The sequence below is a fragment of the Rana temporaria genome, chromosome 6 (assembly GCF_905171775.1).
Source record: "Rana temporaria chromosome 6, aRanTem1.1, whole genome shotgun sequence".
Classification (NCBI taxonomy): Eukaryota; Metazoa; Chordata; class Amphibia; order Anura; family Ranidae; genus Rana; species Rana temporaria.
The window spans coordinates 115,329,323-115,349,954 of record NC_053494.1 but is presented as its reverse complement, the minus strand read 5'-3'; the positions used below and the strand labels follow the sequence as shown (position 1 = coordinate 115,349,954).

At 42.6% G+C, this 20,632-nt stretch overlaps 1 protein-coding gene across 4 annotated transcripts in view; it reads left to right on the top strand.

The window, feature by feature from the left end:
• Nucleotides 1-20,632, top strand: part of TRAK2 (trafficking kinesin protein 2) — a 96,774-nt gene that overhangs the window by 35,719 nt on the left and 40,423 nt on the right. For 2 of the 4 annotated variants that reach the window (XM_040357220.1, XM_040357221.1), the window contains exons 2-5: nt 6,639-6,878; nt 9,500-9,694; nt 19,763-19,825; nt 20,251-20,327. In XM_040357220.1, coding sequence (XP_040213154.1) covers nt 6,842-6,878; nt 9,500-9,694; nt 19,763-19,825; nt 20,251-20,327 — 372 coding nt within the window. In that variant the 5' untranslated portion in view covers nt 6,639-6,841. Of the gene's footprint in view, nt 1-6,638; nt 6,879-9,499; nt 9,695-12,005; nt 12,330-19,762; nt 19,826-20,250; nt 20,328-20,632 lie in introns of those variants that run through there. The other 2 variants (XM_040357222.1, XM_040357223.1) reach the window with 2 other exon arrangements.

Below are 20,632 nucleotides of genomic sequence, written 5' to 3'. Positions count from 1 at the left end.
GCATTTCTGAAAACATTTTACAAAGCAAATAAACTAGTTCAAGTTTAGCTGTTTATTTTCTATGGGGTAACTGTAAAAATTAGGTCAAGGATAGGCGAGCCACATTTTTAGTCATCGCACTTCCCCCCTGAATGGAGGTGTATTAATACTGCAGCCATGATGCTTTGTGGCACAATAAAAATTCTCTCTCTGATGTTTTCAGCAGGCGGTGACCCCACCAAACACAACATATTTGAAAGAATGAGGCGGTGTCACAACTTCAAGCCAAGAGCTAAGCTCGCGGTCACATCGCCGTGTTCCTATTCAAAAGGCCTGTTTGGCTGTCACAAGAAAAAACAAACAGATACTCAGGAGGCGGTAGTATTGCCTCATGAATGCCTGAGGCCCCGTACACACGACCGAGTTTCTCGGCAGAATTCAGCCAGAACCTCGATCGGAGCTGGATTCTGCCGAGAAACTCGGTCGTGTGTACACTTTTCAGCGAGGAAGCAGACGAGGAACTTGTCGGGCCGAATAGAGAACATGTTCTCTATTTCCTCGTTCAATGAGGAAAGTCATCCCGCCGAGATCCTCGGCGGCTTCAACACTGAACTCGACGAGGAACTCGATGTGTTTGGCACGTCAAGTTCCTCGGACGTGTGTACGGGGCCTGACAGTTGCCTCTGTATCCACTCTCTGAAAAGTGATCCACCGCATATATTTCTTCAAAGAGCGACACAGGTGTACAAGAGCCCTTACTTGGCGGCAAATTGGGATTTTAGGCTACAGTCCTCATCTTTTAGAATGCTGAAGGCTCATTAAGTGTTCCAAATAAATGGCTGATTAGTCTCTGCTCAGATCAATAATACACTATCAGTATATGGTAATAATCGGCGATTCCCTTTTTGAGAACTGTTATATTGTGGCAATTGTTACATGGATATTGAATATGAAATCCACAATTTGAATGGCAGCTAAACTGACTTTAGTGAATGGCCATATCCAGCCACTGAGTAGGCTTCATAAACACAGCAGATCTGTGGATGATGAAAACATTTTTACATTTTGTTGGATAGAGGAACATGCGATGGAAGACTACTCTTATGCCCCGTACACACCATCACTTTATGTGATGAAAAAAAATGACGTTTTTAAAAACGTCACTTTATTTGACCGTGTGTGGGGGAAAACGTCGTTTTATGTCTTCTAAAAAACGACCAAAAAAAATTGAAGCATGCTTCAATTTTATGTGTCGTTTTTCAAAACGTCAACTTTTACTTCACAGAAATTGACCGTGTGTAGTAAAAACCGTCGTTTAAAACGACGTTTTTTCACCCGCGCATGCCCAGAAGCTACTTATGAAGCGAGCTTCAATGGAAAAAGTGGTGAGAACGTAACCTCGCTTTGCTAGAACATTGTGAGAAAAACGATGGTGTGTAGGCAACTTCGTCTTTGAAAATTGAAGTTTGAAAAACGTCATTTTTTACTTCACAGAAAATGTCGTTTTTTTTCATCACATAAAGTGATGGTGTGTACGGGGCATTAGGCTTGGTTCACATCTATGCGGTTTTCCCCGTGGCTGCGTTTGCTTGTGCACAGCATCCTATTAATTTGAGTAGGCTGCTGTATCCACTGAAAAGGCCTGGAAAAGCTCCCTGCACCCTCTCAGAAAACACAGCTGCAGGGAAGGCATATAGTGCAATGCAGTTCCCAGTGTTTGAGGGTACTATTAGAATGAATGTTACCCCCACCCATCTCCTGAGTGGCAGCGCAGTTTTCTCTGCAGGTGTGAGAGCAGGTACGGTCCAACAGCAGCAACCACCTGCAGAAATGGGAACCTAGCCTTAGAATCATTTAGCCATAACATATCTAGATTATAGTTTGAGAATCATTTAGCCATAAGACTCCATTCACTCTTGTACAACTCCAAAGTTGCAACTTTGGATGTGACTTGTCCCTCTACAAGGTTGAATCTTACTGTTGCATATAAAACATTCGGGTACGACTTTCACACAACTTTTGAGGGTTAACATTGAATTCTATGGCCCTCAAGTTGCATGAAAGTCAGACCACAGTAGTGCATTAACTACTTTGAAGTCGCTATGACTTTCAGTCGCATATATATGAATGGTCATCATTGGGAAAACTTCTCCTGTGCAGGAGTATTGGCAACAGATCTTCACACTATACTGCAAACCGATGGCGACCTCTATTCACCCTTCACCTTATCTATACTCCTCGGCACGTTCAAATCCATCAAAAAAGATGTATTACGACGCTTTCTGGCGGCGGCCAGAGTAGTGATCCTCCGTCATTGGAGATCGGCAACTGTGCCTTCCCTGGGGGAATGGGCTACTGAAGTGGACCTCATAAGGGACCTTGAACGTCTGTTGGCAAAGGAATATGGTAAATACGAACAGTTTTCGCTCACCTGGACTGCATGGTCCGTGTTTTGTTACTCCTGAGTTTATCTCCTGGGCTGAGCATGGCTTAGATTGTGTCTCCTTGGGACCATGATGGAGTGATTCTTGTCTCCTATCTTTCTGCCCCCTCTTGTCTGCCCCTGATCTCCTCCTTTTTTTTCTTTTTCTTTTTTTCTTTCCTTTTCTATAAATTTAAATACACCCTGAGGAATCCAGGTGAGAGCGGGCAGAAGGGAGAGAACACTCACTATTTAGCAAGGCTGCGGGCCACTTCCTGTTCCAGATTCGGCCTGCGATCCACCATTTAATAATGCCTGATGTATATCTTTTGTGGCCCCGATGTTGGGAGATCGTTGGGGACCACAAAAGATATACATGTCCAGATAACAAGATGGGCCATTCAAAACCGGAACGCGGGCCGGACTGATCTAAGATGTTAGACCTGAAACTGTCTTTCCAATAATGTAAGGGGTAAAATCGTACGGTACTTCACAAACGTGAGCACTTTGCCTGTATCTGCTGTGGTAGCTGAGGGCTATTGTCACAGTACAAGGAATGCTTCCAATAGAAAGTCACACAAGGGAAAGTATAGAAGAATTGGTGTCCTGACAACACAGTTGAAAAGCCGGTTCATACCTGAGCTGCACAGAACATGATTTCATATTGTTTGGCAGTTTGCATGCTTAATTAAAGCTCCAGGGATTCAGACTTGACAGCAAATTAAAAGCTGAACATTTACTGAAATGTTGCTGCAAATAACACCAGAGGGAACTGTGAGCTCATGCGCTTCTCCAGCTTCTAGAATCACTACCTAAAAATATTAACACTGGATACATACATTTAGTGAAGGGGTCAGTTTTGCTGCTTCACCTCCATTTGTTAGATTCCCAGTAACGCCTAAATAGGCTTATAGTAATACCCCCTGCCCCTTACTGTCTGAACACTGATCTGCAGGACATAGATACCAAGTTGCTAGTGCAAGGATTGAGGTAATATTTAAAAATACAATAAAGTATTTCAATGAATATATAACTACATTGAGTAGGCATCTTTTTATAACTGCCTATTCTTACACTTAAAGTATATATAATGCCTTTATTTACATTTCAGATTAGGAGTAGGAAATATTTAATACCTCTTCTTCCCTTTTTTTTTTTTCCTTTCTGTATCCTATGTAAAGGTGCGAAGTTCAGGTAGAAAAAAAAATTATAATTTTTAAAACGGGAGCCTTGAAAGCATTGCACCGCATGATCAGCTGATTGCGGGTGCAATGTCAGGCTCCTTTACACACTGTGTACAGCTTTGTTGCCCATAACTCTACACAGTCTGTCATCGCAGAGCTGTAGGCAGTGTGAATGGACTACTAGCGTGCTGATCGGCGCACCCATAGTTCATGCAAACTACAAGTATGTCTGTCAGTCGCGGTGGGTGGCGGTGCTTGTTTATTCATTTGCAGGAAACCGGGAATGAATGATGCAACTGTGTGGGCGGAGCTGTCACAGGGAGGGGTGGGTGTTGTAGGTTCTGGAGCTGAAACATGTTACACCCTAAAAACATGTAACCTGTTACAAAAGTGAATTTATCCCTGACCGTTTGCTGCCCGACCACAGTACATTTATTGCGGGAGGGCGGCACAGCCAGGCAGGGTAATGTACTTGTATGTAATCCTGCCCCCTCTGGGGTAGTGATGTGCAGCAGAATGCTGCTGTGCCATTTGTGTCCCCCAGACACTTTGAGCGGCTGGGGGATCACAATGTCAGCAAAGCTGGTAGGCTATATTCACACTACAGCGTTTTGAATCGCGGGCAGATTTGCCACGAATCTGCTCACGATTTGACAGCGTCGATGTGTGAATGACAAATTGCGGGACTCGCATTTAAGATGCCATTCATTTGAATGACACCGCAAAAGTTCAGGCGCTACTTTGGGGCGACATGCTTCCTGCGATGCAGATTGCCACAACAATTTTGGCACGATTTGAAGTGTCATTCAAATGAATGGCATCTCAAATGCGAGTTCTGCAATTTGTCATTCACACATTCACGCTGTCAAATCACTGGCAGATTCGCTGCAAATCTGCCAGCGATTCAAAATGCTGTAATGTGAATGCAGCCTTATGAATGAATTTCATTCCTTAACAGTTGCGTTTCCTATAGTGATGCTGTGATTGGCCCACAGCTATCACATGGTACCTGGGCCAATCACAGCACCTTTGTATCATGTGATAGCTGTAAGCCCATTACAGCACAGTAGTAAATCAAAGCTGTTACTCCAAAATGTAAAACATTGCTGTTACAGTGATCATCACTATAATGGCAATCCTAGTGTAAAAAAAGGTTTAAAGGAGTTGTACTGTTTTTTTTTTTTTTTTTATAGAGCTGGTGGTTGACTTTCTTGTGCTAAGAAGCTGCTTTGTTGTTATCCTAAGCAGCGGGAGCAGGCCTTCCGCGGCTCGCCCGGGTTCTCTCGCCCACCAAGAGGCCCAGCTGGCCAAATAAAATTTAAGGCGCCCCCATCCCTCTGTGCTCACACGCAGAAGCGAACGCATACGTACTTTGTGCCCGCAAATGTAAAAAGTATTCAAACCACACGTGAGATATCGCCGCAATTGTTTGAGTGAGAGCAATAATTCTAGCACACTGTAACTCTAAACTGGTAACCTGCAGTAATTTGCCGACGTCATATGTTGGTGGCCTGGAGGGACGAAGGGTTCCTGCCCGCCGTCATATGACTATATGGCGATAGGCAAGTGGTAAAGCAGGTCTATTTACTTGGGATAACATCATCATTTACATTATACAAAATAAATTGGTCTGACTTTACTGTTTTTAAAAAAAAAAAAAATGTTTTATTCATGAAAGTGTTTTTCCTCTCAAAAAAATTACATTTGAAATACCACTGCACAGATACAGTGTGACATAAAATATTGCAACAATCGCCATTTTATTCTCCAGGGTCTCTGCTAAAAAAAAATATATATATATATATATATATATATATATATATATATATATATATATAAATATATATATATATATATATATATATATATATATAAATATATAATTATAATGTTTGGGAGTTCTAAGCAATTTTCTAGCAAAACATATGGGGCCAGATCCACAGAAGAATTACGCCGGCGTATCTATTGATACGCCGCGTAATTTCAAAGTTCCCGCGTCGTATCTTTGTTTTGTATTTACAAAACAAGATACGACTGCATCTGGGATCGATGCGACAGGCGTACGTCTTAGTACGCCGTCGGATCTTAGGTGCATTTTTACGGCGGCCGCTAGGTGGCGTTTCCGTCGAATTCCGCGTCGAGTATGCAAACTAGCTAGATACGGCGATCCACGAACGTTTGTCCGGCCGGCGCATTTTTTTACGTCGTTTGCGTTCGGCTTTTTCCGGCGTATAGTTACCCCTGCTATATGAGGCGTACTCAATGTTAAGTATGGCCGTCGTTCCCACGTCGAATTTAGATTTTTTTATGTCGTTTGCGTAAGTCGTTCGCGAATAGGGATTTGCGTAGAATGACGTCACCGTCGTAAGCATCGGCTTGTTCTGGTTTAATTTCGAGCATGCGCACTGGGATGCCCCCACGGACGGCGCATGCGCCGTTTAAAAAAAAACGTTGTTTACGTCGGGTCACGACGTATTTACATAAAACACGCCCCCATCACATCGATTTTAATTGCACGCCCTTACGCCGCCAAAGATCCACTACGCCGCCGTAACTTATGGCGCGCATTCTTTGAGAAATCACAAAAAAAAAAGTGAGTTACGGCGGCGTAGTGTATCTTAGATACGCTACGCCCGACGGAAATATGCGCCAGGGTACGTGGATCTGGCCCATGGATTTTAACTTTTAACAAATGTCAGAAAAAGGCTTAGGCATGAAGTAGTTAACATATACTGTATCCCTGTTCTCCGCCGCACCAGTCATATGATGGCGCTGTGCTGTACTGCACTGGTGATAGTATGTAAAAATAAAATACAAATTAAAATACATTTCCATAGACCTACAGGAAGAAGAATCAGTTCTGAAGCAAATAGAAGCCTGTCATCACAGGTCCTAAATCTCCCTAGGAGGGCAAATCATTTAGTTGTCTTTGTCCCCAGGGGGTTGGTTTATTCTCAGTTACTGTCCCTGGTGCCATCAAGAACAACTTCCTTGACTTGCGTTTAAATATATGAGTCAGAGTTACAGTATGTTTGTTGTGTTCTCTCCTTTAGGTGACATGAAGAAAGAAAGGTGAAGTTCAGCATTTGCCCTGAGCCAGCCCGTGTGTCTATTGCAAATGTGTTCACAACCAAATCCAACATTACCAAAGTCTCACCGCTTTCTGCCTCCCTGCTAAACCAATAATCCAGAGCCAATGCTCACCGGACATCACAGCAGATGCTAGAATCAGCCACCTGAACCCGAAAAATAACTCATGAATATTCAATGTGGAGATAAAGCCCCTGGCAATGGTAGGTACAATGCAAAACGAGGAAACATTTCTACCAGAATAGTCCAAAAATGCCAAGATAGAAAATGTTCCATTGCAGCTTATTTTTATATAACCTGTGGGCAAATGTTTACTGTGCCCATCTGCGTTTTGAATGAGAACAGGGAGATTATTTGGCCAATGAATGTGTTTTTTGTAGTGGTGCACCGAAATGAAAAACTATTGGTGCCGAAGCCGAAAACTCAGGATGCACTTTGCTAAAACTGAAATTTAGTTTAAAAAATAAAAAATAAATTATATTACACAATCTTGAAAGAAGAAAACAAAATGTAAACAAATTTCTTTATCAGTTTAGGCCAATATGTATTCTTCTTCATTTTTTTGGTAATAAAAAATTGCAATAAGTGTATATTGATTGGTTTGCGCAAAAGCTGCAGCGTCTGCAAAATAGGGAATAGATTTTTTGCTCTTTTGTTGTTGTTGTTGTTGTTTGTTATTATTTTTTTTACTAGTAATGGCGGTGAACAGTGATTTTTAGAAGGACTGCAACATTGCGGCGGACACTTTTGACACTTCTTTTTGGGACAAATGAGATTTATACAGCGATCGGAGCTAAAAATAGCCACTGTTTGCTGTATAAATGTCTGTTTACATTGACAGATCCCTGTTCTGTGTCTCTCAGGAGCGATTGCGGGTCGCCGGCGGACATCGTGGCAATGCGCATTGTCATGCGGCGGGCATGCACTCCCCTATACCCCTTAAAGCGCCCGCCGTACAGCTACGCCGATTGGTGCAGGAAAGCCAACCTGCTGCCATATAGCGACGGCGGGTGGTCGGCAAGAAGTTAAAAATCCTGCTTGCTGCATTTATGGTGCATATTTTGACAAACCACACCAAAAACGCACCTCTACATTGAAATGCATTGAAAACACAGCGAGACTGCATCAAAAATGCACCTGTGTTGCATTTTTGGTGCGTTTTGTGAGTCACATGACCTATGAAAAACCCACCATAAGCAAGGTAAGACCGCAACAAAATCGGCAGCTATTATCAGCACTTTTTTTTTTTCTTTCAGCACAACACTGAAAGCCCTATTTTTGGGCCGTGTTTTTTTTATGCAATACTAGTGTTTTGTTTTACTATGCAATAACTTTCATCTCTGTGGTGCATACAGATGTCATATTATGCACCAGCCCAACCAGCCAGACAAATGTTTAGTTTAGGAAGGGGTCAGAACCACTGAGTTTTTTCCTGTCATATGTTCCCCCATTGGGGAGATTTCCCTTCACTTGTTCTCGGCACAGGAAGTCGTATAAAATCCCTCCAACAGGAAAACGGCCAAATACTGATTTTTTTTTTTAGAATGTGGAAGGGTCTGTGCCTTTCTGTCCTGATAAGTTTCAACCCCTTTTGTTGTACATGTTACAGGGAAAGGAAGTGATTGGGGTGGTTTTCAATCTGGTAAGAAACAGAAACCTGCGAGAAATATGGTATTCACTTTTTTATTGAGAACTAAAGCCGCCTGCCACCATGGCTGATGGAAGTTGCAGAACTCTGCGTTGTATTTGAATTGTGACAGTGGGTGTGGGGAGAAGATCCCCCCCCCCCCCGCTGTCACAATGGAGGATCGGGTTGGGGTGGTGGAAGGTCATTTAGTTACATGTTATACCCTAAGTATGGGTTTGACATGTTACTAAAGGTGAACTTCTCCTTTCAGTTACACTTACTGTGATTTGGCCTTCCTACAATTTTAAGGTGGGATTGCAGTTTATTCTCTCTTAAATTTTGTGTTTGCAAGATGGCAGAGGAGGGTAGAGCGCAAACCATGGAAGGTCTGATTCAACTCAGAAACTAATGGTTATGGGAACTGTTGGGATTTACTTGGCATGGCAGCCAGGTCCTGAAGATATCCTAGAGTGGGAATTGTTTAGTGGTTTATAGCAGCAGTTGCCAACCAGTGGTCTGAGGACCACTTTGTCCATGATAAAAATGTTGTTGCCCCGGGGGGGGGGTGGGGGAGGTGTATACCGGCCAATGTTTCCAGGGTTGTTCTCAATGCGTTTTGACAGTCATAACTGTCAAAACGCATTAATACCCAGTGCCTTTAGAGGGAGGCGCCGGGAGTAGTGCAGAGAGTAAGAGGTGAAGGAGAGGACTTCCAATGGTAGCGCTGATCACAGGCTGTGGGAGGGAGCACAGAGCTAGAGCACGTGGCTGGATAAGGGGGATGAGCTCAGATGATTGATCTGTGTAAGGCAGTAGTGTGATGCAGAGTAGGGGACATTGTGTGTGTATAAGGCAGCAGTGTGATCTGAGAGGGGGGCAGAGAGCCGGAGCATTGTGTGTGTGTGTGTGTGTGTGTGTGTGTGTATAAGGCTGGAGCCTGATCCAGGGGGAGAGGAACAGAGAGCCATAGCATTGTATGTATAAGGCAGCAGTGTGATCCAGGAGAGGGGGCAGAGAGCTGGAGCATTGGGTGTAAAAGGCCTGAAAAAATTTAGGTTCGTGGGCCGCGGGATTCAAAATTGTGAGTTTAGTGGTCCATGAGGTCCAAAATGTTGGCGACCACTGATTAATAGTATTTTTAAAATGGAGAACTGTGTACATTGTAGCTAAACTCTTCTTTACCTCTTCCTTCACTAGAGGTCTATCATAGCCAAGATGTCCCTGAAATGGAACTGGTGAACATGTTAGAGGATCAACTACCCCAGTACAGATTACGAGTGGACTCCTTATTCCTCTATGATCACCAAGACTGGATCCAGTCCCCAACTAAACAAAGCAATGGAGCGGGCAATCTTTCTCCTGTTCTGGCTGAAGAGACTTTCCGTTACATGAGTAAGTGTCACGCTGTAAGCGGAATGCTGGTAAACTCTCCTTACTAGTCTGATTTTAGGTACACTTGTCGCAGTGTAAAAATGGCTAACTGGCCTTAAAATTAGAAATAGATACTTTTTAAGCATTGCATTTACTTTTTTAGATGCCTGCTTAGGCAAATGGGATGCTGTAAATGTTTACACTTACTCTCAAGGTTGAGACCTGGGCCTCCCTGTAATACCACATCTAATTGGCCAGTAAGCCTGCCCATCATAATGATGCGCTTAGGCCTCATGCCCACGGACGTTTAAAAAAACGGGCTGTAAAGCTAGTACAGACGCCAGGAAATAAAGGGCCTTTTTAACTCAATTTTTTTCGCGTTTTGCATTGAATTCAATGCACATTTCACTGTGCTAGTTTTCAGACGCATTTTTCTTTCTCTATCCAAAACAATGGTTCCCTATGGGAGCCCATTGATTTGAATAGAGTTCGCACCAGAAGTTGGATCAAGCTGCAAAAAACGCTCATAAAAGTGGCTGTAAAAAACGTCCGTGGACATTGGGCATTATTACAAATTTACATGAGGGTGGAGATCTGTCAGGGTCTCTCATGAATTCAGCCACCCCAGCTGCTTGAGCAGATATACAAAAATACAACCAAGCACCTAAGGATTTCTGGGGTATTTAAAGTGATTTTTTTTTTAAATAACAAGCATGTCGTACTTCCCTCCACTGTGCAGCTGGTTTAGCACAGAGTGGCCCCGAACACCCTCTACTGGGGCCCCTTAGGCGGCTCTCGCGGCTCCTCCCCACATCAGATAACCCCCTGGGAGAAGCACTCTCCCGAGGGGGTTAGCTTGCGGGTGCGCTCCCGAGTCCAGCATTTGCATCCACAGACACGAATGCCGTACTCGGCCCCGCCCTCCCGGCACCCGCATCATTGGATTTGATTGACAGCAGCGGGAGCCAATGGCTGCACTGCTATCAATCTATTTAATCAAGAGCCGGGACCCCGCGGAGGGACGGCGCATCCCCGCCAAGGCAAATATGGGGCTCAGGTAAGTAACACGGGGGGGGGGGGCTCTGTCTCTCCAGCGCTCACTGTAGTGCCGGTATGTGCAGGAGTGGGAATATCTGGCTCAGGCTTTCAGTGGCATGCTCAGGCTGAGCCAGCTGCCGGTCCAGGCATCGCGATGTATCCCTACATTAAAGTCGGGATCTCTCCAGTCTGGACCAGCTGAGTGGCATCAGCTGACCGCAGGCTTTAGCACGCCGTTGGCTGAATTTGGGTCACAGGTGTGCACTTATTTCTGCACAGGAGAAGTAGGGCCAAAAGTGCTTTGGCCCTATTTATCCTTTACAGGAGTATTGAATGGGCATAGCTGGCCAATCATCTCTGCCTGAAATCATTTCCCCCTTTGGCCACATGGCGATGGTAAGCATTGGTTTCATGACCTGACCTGCACGGAGGATAAACTGAAATGTTTTTTAAAAAAAATAAACTTTTTAATGCTTTAGGATTATTTTATACGCCTGGTAGTTTAAATAATACTGACCCATTTTTAATGTGATCTTTTAGTCTTTGGTTAAATTTAAGGGCGCCGATTATGGGATACAAATGGGGTATGGGAAAGGGTTTAAGTGTTTAGATTAAGTTATAAGAATTTGTTTTCAGAGTTGAGGGACAAGTTTGGGGTAAACAAAGAAAAAACAAACAAAAACACATACTCGCATTTATGCTGCAGCATCGGTGTGAAGCTGCAGCAGACCCATGTCTGTTTTAGGCCTGAGAACTGAGCGATCATATAATCAATCAGTTCTCAATCTGATCAGAATGTAGAGCAGTAACTGTCAGTCCCTGCTCTCCGCTCTCTTCCTCCAGCGCTCATTGGAATTCCGGGCTGGGGAAGGGGTAGCTGCAGCTGGCTCTGGCTCTCAGTTGCATGCTGAGAGGCGGAGCCAGTTGTCAATCGGGCAGGTGGCTGGATCCCGATAATATGCTCAGGATCCTTCCCGAGCGGCTTTGCCACATCAGCTGGTAGCGGGCAATAGTCCGTTATCGCCTGATTCTGGGTCACAGGAGAGCAAAGGTAAGTGCACTCTTGTGACCTCTCGGAGAAGTATGGCCAAAAAAGCTCTGGGCATACTTCTTTAATTTAGAGTTATTTTATGGGTTGGAGTATGGATTAAATGTTGGGGTAGGTTAAGTGTCTGAGGCTAATTTTAGTTAACTTTTAGTGTTAGGAGGCTGTTGAATGCCTGAAATGAATTGATTGTATGACATCGGAATCGGAGAAATCGATATATGTAGGATCTGCTGGTTGTGCTTGGAATGTGTTTTACACAATAGCTGACCTCCAGGTTGCTGCCTATAATAAAAGTAGAAGTGTTCACAAGTAATATTGATGTTTTTATCTGAGTTGAGCTGGGCTGGGCTGTGTTTTTTTTTATTGCACTGAAGTGCCCGAGGGAAAGTGTGCACAACTGTGTACATAGGTTTCACCCAGTACCTTGCTAGTCACACAATGCAGAAGTCAGGACTGGCTACACCACCTCAGGTCTGACAGCGCTGTGCTCCTTCATCAGAACAGCGATGGACAACGGTGATTTGGATTTTAATCAGAATGAGGAAGTTCTTAACTCCATTAGCCTGCAAGGTGAGCTTGCTTAGAATGCTGCAGTTTGTCAATTGTACAGTGATATAGGTGTAATCTCCCATTTTTAATAAGTGACCAGATCACTGTACTGAACATTGCAAACATTTTTAGGACTTTAAAACTGCAGAGAGAGAATATGGAGATTTGTAATGCCTGACTGCTGCTGTTCTGTTGGTTTAATAAAAAAATGAGAGGCACTGACATAAAACACAGATCAGATCTAACTTTACGCCAACTTTCTTAGCTGCCCGCTTGTTCTGCTTGAATTGCTCAAATGTATTGAAGAGACAGCCAGGCAGACAGTATTTTTAGAAGGAGGTCGGCACTCCATGTTCCTAAACCATTTTATTTTCATAGGGTCCCTTTAAGCTCTTTTAAATTAGAATTACCCCAGAGATGGGAGCTGAATGGCATCTGCAACTGAGCAGTACCTGATTGGTAAACATACTACAGTGCCTTGAAAAAGTATTCCTACATTTAGGTGTAAATTTCACCAATAAGTTAGTGTCTGTCCTTTTTTAATAGGCTGGCCAAAGTTACACTTTTTTTAAATTGGACTAATTGACAATCTTGGGCCAGATTCACATAGGAGATACGACGGAGTATCTCAGATACTCCGTCGTATCTCAGAGTATCTATGCGACTGATTCATAGAATCAGTTACGCATAAATAACCCTAAGATCCGACAGGTGTAATTGTTTTACACTGTCGGATCTTCGGATGCAGTACCGCGGCCGCCGCTGGGGGGAGTTTGCGTCGTAAACCAGCGTCGGGTATGCAAATTAGGAGTTACGGCGGTCCACGACGGTTTTTCGCGTTCGCTACGTCGCCGCTAGTCTAGTTTCCCGTCGCAAAGTTAGTCGTCGTTTTGGGTGCCTTAACTTTACACAGCAAACGTATTGCTGTATAAAGTATGGCCATCGTTCCCGCGTCGAAATTTAAAGATCAACGTCGTTTGCGTAAGACGTCCGGGAATACGGAAGTACGCTACGCACGTCGCCGTTCGAAAAAAATGACGTCACTTTGCGAAGCACGGCGGGACTTACGAAACGGAGCATGCGCAGTAGGTCCGGCGCGGGAGCGCGCCTAATTTAAATGCCACACGCCCATTTAAATTACGCGGGCTTACGCCGGAGGCCGCCGGCGCCGTTTTTATTGCAAGTGCTTTGTGAATCAGGCACTTGCGATGAAAACTTGCGGCGGTGTAGCGTATCTACGATACGTTACGCCGCCGCACTTCTACCTGAATCTGGCCCCTTGTTTTTACATACAGTGCCTTGAAAAACCCCTTGAAATTGTCCACATTTTGTCATGTTGCAACCAAAAACAATGCATTTTATTGGGATTTTATGTGATAGACCAACACAAAGTGGCACATAATTTTTTTACAAATAAATACCGTATCTGAAAAGTTTGGCGTGCATTTGTATTTCATACTCCGGAGTCAATAACTTTTGTAGAACCACCTTTCGCTGAAATTGCAGCTGCAAGTCTTTTTGGGGATGTCTCTACCAGCTTTGCACATCTAAAGAGTGACATTTTTGCCCATTCTTCTTTTTCAAAATAGCTCAAGCTGTCAGATGGGATGGAGAGCATCTGTGAACAGAAATTTTCAAGTCTTGCCACAGATTCTCAATTAGATTTAGGTCTGGACTTTGACTGGGCCATTCTAACACATAAATATATAAAAAAAAAATCCAAAGCTAAACACTGCGCTAAATAAATTGTGAATGTAATACGCAAATGATGTGTGATAAATTAATAACTAGCTGCCAGTACCAAAAAATTTGTGATACAAAAAATTCCTAAAACATGTGAAAAATACAGTACAGCGCTCAAAATGTTATATATAGGATTAATCTTATATACTTATTTCACTTAATATTTTGAGCGCTGTACTGTATTTTTCACATTAACACATAAATATGCCTTGATCTAAACCATTTCATTGTTGTTTTTTTTTTTTTTTTTTTTTTTTTTATAACCTAACCTTGCTTTAACCACTTCAGCCCCGGACCATATTGCTGGTCAATGACCGGGCCACTTTTTGTGATTCGGCACTGCGTCGCTTTAACTGACAATTGCGCGGTCGTGCGACGTGTTTTCCAAACAAAATTGGCGTCCTTATTTTCCCACAAATAGAGCTTTCTTTTGGTGGTATTTGATCACCTATGCGGTTTTAATTTTTTGCGCTATAAACAAAAATAGAGCGACAATTTTGAAAAAAATGAATATTTTTTTACTTTTTGTTGTAATAAATATCCCCAAAAATATATATAAAAAAACATTTTTCTCAGTTTAGGCCGATAAGTATTCTGCTACATATTTTTCGTTAAAAAAAATCGCAATAAGCGTTTATTGATTGGTTTGCGCAAAAGTTATAGCGTCTACAAAATAGGGCATAGTTTTATGGCATTTTTATTAATATATATATATTTTTTTACTAGTAATGGCAGCGATCAGCGTTTTTTTTTTTTTTTATCGGTACTGCGACCTTATGGCGGACACTTCGGACACATTTTTGGGACCATTGGCATTTTTATAGCGATCAGTGCTATAAAAATGCATTGATTACTATAAAAATGCCACTGGCAGGGAAGGGGTTAACACTAGGGGGCGAGGAAGGGGTAAATTATGTTCCCTGTGTGTGTTCTAACTGAAGGGGGGGTGGGACTGACTTGGGGAAATGACAGATCGCTGTTCATACATTGTATGAACAGACAATCAGGCATTTCTCCCCCTGACAGGACCGGGAGCTGTGTGTTTACACACACAGCTCCCAGTTCTCGCTCTGTAACGAGCGATCGCGGCTGCCCGGCGGTGATCGCGCCCGCCGGGCACGCGCGTCGGCACCAGGGACCAGCGGGGGGCGCGTGCGCCTCCGGCAGTGCGCACACGCCCCTATTGGCTGAATCGCGAGATGACGTATAGCTACGTGATCTCGTGCAGCCGAGCCGACCTGCCGCCGTATAACGTCGGCTAGTGGTTAAACTTCTTTACAACTTTATCTGTGATTTTTCTGGTGTTTTCCTTGGCCTTCTTGATGCTGTTTGTTCACTAAGGTTCTCTAACAAACCTCTGACAGCTTCACAGAACAGCTGTATTTATACTGAGATTAAATTATACACCGGTGGACTCTATTTACTAATTGGGTGACTTTTGAAGGCAATTGGTTCCACTTCATTTTAGTTGAAGCTATCAGAGTAAAGGGGGCTGAATACAAATGCACGCCACACTCTTCAGATATTTTTTTGTAAAAAAAATTGGAAAAACCATTTTATCATTTTCTTTCTACTTCACAATTATGTGCCACTTTGTGTTGGTCCATCACATAAAATCCCAATAAAATACATTTACGTTTTTTTGTGGTAACATGACAAAATGTGGAAAATTTCAAAGGGTATAAAATGATTTTTCAAGGAATCTTAAATAATGAATAAAGTGTTGTCTGCCTCCTATCTGGATGCTGTGATTGAACACCAAACTCCTAATTAATGACATTATTTGAGTTCTTTATATGAGTTTGAGTAAAGTAAAGCCATAATTTTTTGCTATTTTTGTAACAAAGTGAAAATGTATTCTGTTGTGATGCACTTAGAGCCAAAAGATACAGCCAACTCTTCTTTCATTGCTTACAGCTAAGAAAAGCTTACAGACTGCTAGACGTACATGAGAAATATATTATTTATTTTTTATTTTTTATTAATATATAGCTCTATGCCAGTGTGTTCCAGCATAATACTGTTAATCCTAAAACTCATTTAGCAAGATTCACAGAGATTGGCCCAACTTTGCGGCGGCGTAGCTTAGCGTGTTTAGGCTACGCTGCCGTAAGTTAGCGAGGCAAGTACTTGATTCTCAAAGTACTTGCCTGCTAAGTTACGGCGGCGTAGCCTAAAGCGGGCGGGCGTAAGGGCGCCTAATTCAAATCTGTCTGAGGGGGCGTGTTTTATGGTAATGAGGCTTGACCTGACGTGATTGACGTTCTTTTACAACTGCGCATGCGCCGGGCGCCTACATTTCCCAGTGTGCATTGCGGCTAAGTCCGCCGCACGGGCCTATTGATTTCGACGTGGACGTAAATGACGTAAATACCTATTCACGGAAGACTTACGCAAACGATGTAAAATTTTCGAATTTCGAAGCGGGAACGGCGGCCATACTTTAACATTACTATTCCAACTATTTGATGGAATAACTTTAGGCCTGATAATGCGTTACGGAAACGGCGTAAATGTACTGCGTCGGCCGGGCGTACGTTCGTGAATCGGCGTATCTACTAATTTACATATTCTACGCCAACCGCAATGGAAGCGCCACCTAGCGGCCAGCCTCAATATTGCAACCTAAGATAGGACGGCGCAAGCCATCGTATCTTAGATATGTTTAAGCGTATCTCTGTTTGTGCATACACTTAAACATAAGTCGGCGTAGATTCTGAGTTAGGTCGGCGTATCTACTGATACGCCGGCCTAACTCTACCTGAATCTACCTAATTGTGCCCAGACTATGAACATTTAAAGTATTTACTTTTTTTTACAGGCAAAAATATATATTTAAAACAAACCACCAATGACCTCTCTAGCTGCTTGTACTGTTTGGGGAAACAAAAGAAAAAAAAGATTTCAGCGCCTGTGCGCTTTGAGACTTCAAAATAAATTTCTTCTTATAGAAGGGTACCAAGAATATGCTTTCCAAGTCAACAAATGCTGAAGCCTTAAAGTGGTTGTTAACCACCTTCTCTTATATAATCCCATCCTCTCTGCACAATTTTAAGAAAGTTTGCCTGTTCGCTAAAACTTCCGTCTCCGGCTCATAGCTTCAGTTGGCGTGGCTAAGACCCCCCCCCCCCCCCTCCGTGCTGACGTCAGCCGGGGAGGGAGAGACAGAGCGCCGAGCTGCTGACAATCAGGTGAGCGGAGAGAGTGGAGCTCATACAGGTAGAATCATGCATTATTTTTATAGAACACAGGCACTGGGAAACTTCTTATAATGGTGCAGAGAGCATGGGATGATATAATAGAAGATATGAGAGCAGTTAGAGCAGCAGGAGTGGAGTGGAGGGGGAGCGGGCACATTGTACGAGCGGAGAGGGGAGGGGGGAGGAGGACACAGGAGACAGACACAGAGGAGCAGGCTGCGGATGACGGAGGCACGCAAACAGACCATGATATCAGGGGCTCAGCAGCCATGTTTGCAGAGGGGAGGGCATAGCTATGCAGGATCAGCCAGGTATTTCAGGCAATACGGGGGTCCAAATGGCACAACACAAGCACTGTGCTGTATAACATGCTTTAAGTGAACACGATCTTTGCCTTTACAAACGCTTAAAAGTAATTGTGAAGGCTATTTTTTTTCCCTATAAAATTAACACATGCTATACTTACCTGCTCTGTTGCAATGAATTTGCACAGAGCAGTCCAGATCCTCCCCTTTTCGGGTCCCTCTTCTGTGATCCTGGCCCCTTCCTCCTTTCACTACCCCCACAGCAAGCAGCTGGCCCTGCCCCCTCTCTCCCCTGATTAGCTAGCTGACTTTGACAGCAGCGGAAGCCAATGGCGCTGCTGCTGTGTCTCAGCCAATCGGGAAGGAGATTATGGAATGGCTGAGACACTCGTGGACATCCCTGAACAGAGAGGGACCTCAGGAAAGTTTTAGGGGGGCTCATAGGGGCTGCTGCACAGAAGGTTTTTATTAACAATCCTTATGCCTCTACAACTCCTTTTTAATATTCGAGAAATTATCTCATTCTTCTTTGTTCAACTCTCTTACATCAGTTTGAATTCTGATCATGAAGCCCCTCCAAGAAGCCCCGAAAAAGTCAGCCATAACTTCAATCTTAAAACAAAAAAAAAATACCAATAGATCAAGTACAGAGTATAAAAATTAAAACACAAATCCAACAAACTGGACCCATTTTATGGCACCTACAACCTAATAGTCCATATTATATTGAAAAAATGCAAAGGCCAGATTGATTTTGTGTCCAACAAACTCTCTGTTGGCACCATCCCTTTTCAAATTGAACTGAAGACCATTCGATCATCCCATAAAGTTGGTGAAGAGAGGACGGAAAAAAATGGGCGTTTCATTTTACTGACCAAAGATGTGAATCGCATTTAAAATAAAAAGTTTTTATTACAAAAATGTTATAGATCGTAAATATGACATACAACTATAATGTATTGTGTGGACTGATTTATGATATCTTGTATAATATAGTGATTGATGGTCACAATTTACCTATGTTTATCACTTTTTAATATTTGTAAATTGTAATAAAAACATTTGTTTTATCTTGTATGCAATTCATATCTCTGGTGGGAAAAAGGAGTCCCATTTTTACATTTTTCTCTTCACTGCTTTTATGGGATGATTGAGTGGTCTTCAATACAATTAAAATGTATTTCTCCCCTATTCTTTTAGCTACAGAGATGATTGAGGGCTTTTTTTTTTTTTTAAGGGTTTTTATTGTTTGTTCAGAACATGTAAATATTTTGGTGTGCCTAGTCTGGGCACAGGTTTAGCAAACAGTCTGAATCTAACTAATCAAGACCTAATTAGCTGGCAGAATGAAGGTGTATGTATTTTATTTTGTTAAGGCTTCATTTTCATGGACGTTTTTGGACGTTTTTACAGCCACTTTTCTGAGCTTTTTTTGCAGCTTAAAAATGTCTCTCCATGTTAGTCTATGGCCTCATGCCCACCATGACGTTTTTGAGCTGTAGATGGCTGAGCTGTTTTTAAGCTGCAAAAAAAAACCAGGACCAGTGCGTTCTGAAGCTCCAGCCTTAGAGCTGAAAAAACGCGCAAAAACGCTAAAAAACGCTACCGCTGCATTTTTAAAGCTCCAGCTCAAAGAAAAAAAAAGAAATTTTAAAAACAAACATGGACAGGCGTTTTTAAGCTGTAAAAAAGGCTAAAGAAAGTGGCTGTAAAAACGTCCATGGAAATGAAGCCTAATAGTCATGGCTCTTGGACAAAAATACACAATTGAAGTAAGCCAGAAAATATATTTTGGATGATTTTTGATCCAAATTTATTTTGATTTGATTTGATTTTTGATTGATTGGAAGATCCATCGGTCAAGAAGCATCTGCAGAGGTTGCTGGTTACCCATAGGCGTGAATATTTTCAAACTGACATCAGTGGCGGAATCTGGCTATAAGCTAATTTCTGTGGGTCCTTGTTGTTGCAACTTATAAAGCTGTCTGCATGTGTTACATTTTGCACGCATTAATTATATAAGGTTAGCAAAGGGTACAATATGTTCTGTCTGACCTATAAAAACTGTTCGCAAACTACTTTCTAAAAGTGATTGTCATAAATATTGCCTTTGCGTTCCTGCTCATTCTTATCAGAATGATTTCTATTCTTATTTCCTTTTCTTTTCTTTCTTTTTTCTTCCCTTCTCTTCTCTACCTTTCTTAAGCTTTTGTTGAACTTCCAACCACGTCGTTTGATGACTCTTGTAAATCAAGTCAGAGTTCACAAGGTAATCTTGAATTGATTCTTTAACAAAAACTACATTGTTGGAATTGATTTCACCTCCTTTGGAAAAAGTGTTTTGTCATTACCAGCTTTACAAATGACATAATTAGGTTGTCTGAATCGCCATAGCTAGAAAAAGGCCGAACAGTGCACGGAAGGTGGGACAAGTTAGGTGATCGCTGTGCAGTCTTGGAGACCATCCACACTCCTATTTAGAAAGCTATTAAATACTTGGAACATAAGACGGACATATCTAGAGCCACAGTGTGCAGGAAGGTGACAGCCGTGTACGGAGGGATTCATAATGTGATCATGCATAGATTGCACAAACCAATACACTTCTACACTCTTATCTGCCATTATATACAGTATTACTTGCTCCATATTGGCCTGGTCCCTAACACCCATGTATATTCTTTATTTCTCCAGTTCTCGGTTCAGAACGAATAGATCAGATGACTAGAAGCTATAATGACACAGATATGCTAAGTCACTTACTGACTGAGGTAAGTCTACTCACTCTTATTTTGTGGCAACAAATCATTATGAGTGATTGTAAATGATTATTGCATCTGTAACAGAAACATTCTATGCCTTGCGTCTGAACCTGTAGTTGTTTGTCAAACATAATCTGTAATGAAGAACAAGGTGTGATGGAGAGGTGAGGTCAGTACAGTTGTGTAAGAATTGCATACCGTTGCTCATATAATGCTGTTTTAATGCATTAAGAGAACCAGTCATGATAGCGTTGTGGGATCTGCCGATACTATATTGTATTTTTATTGTACAAATTGTGGAGCTGGCCTCCAAA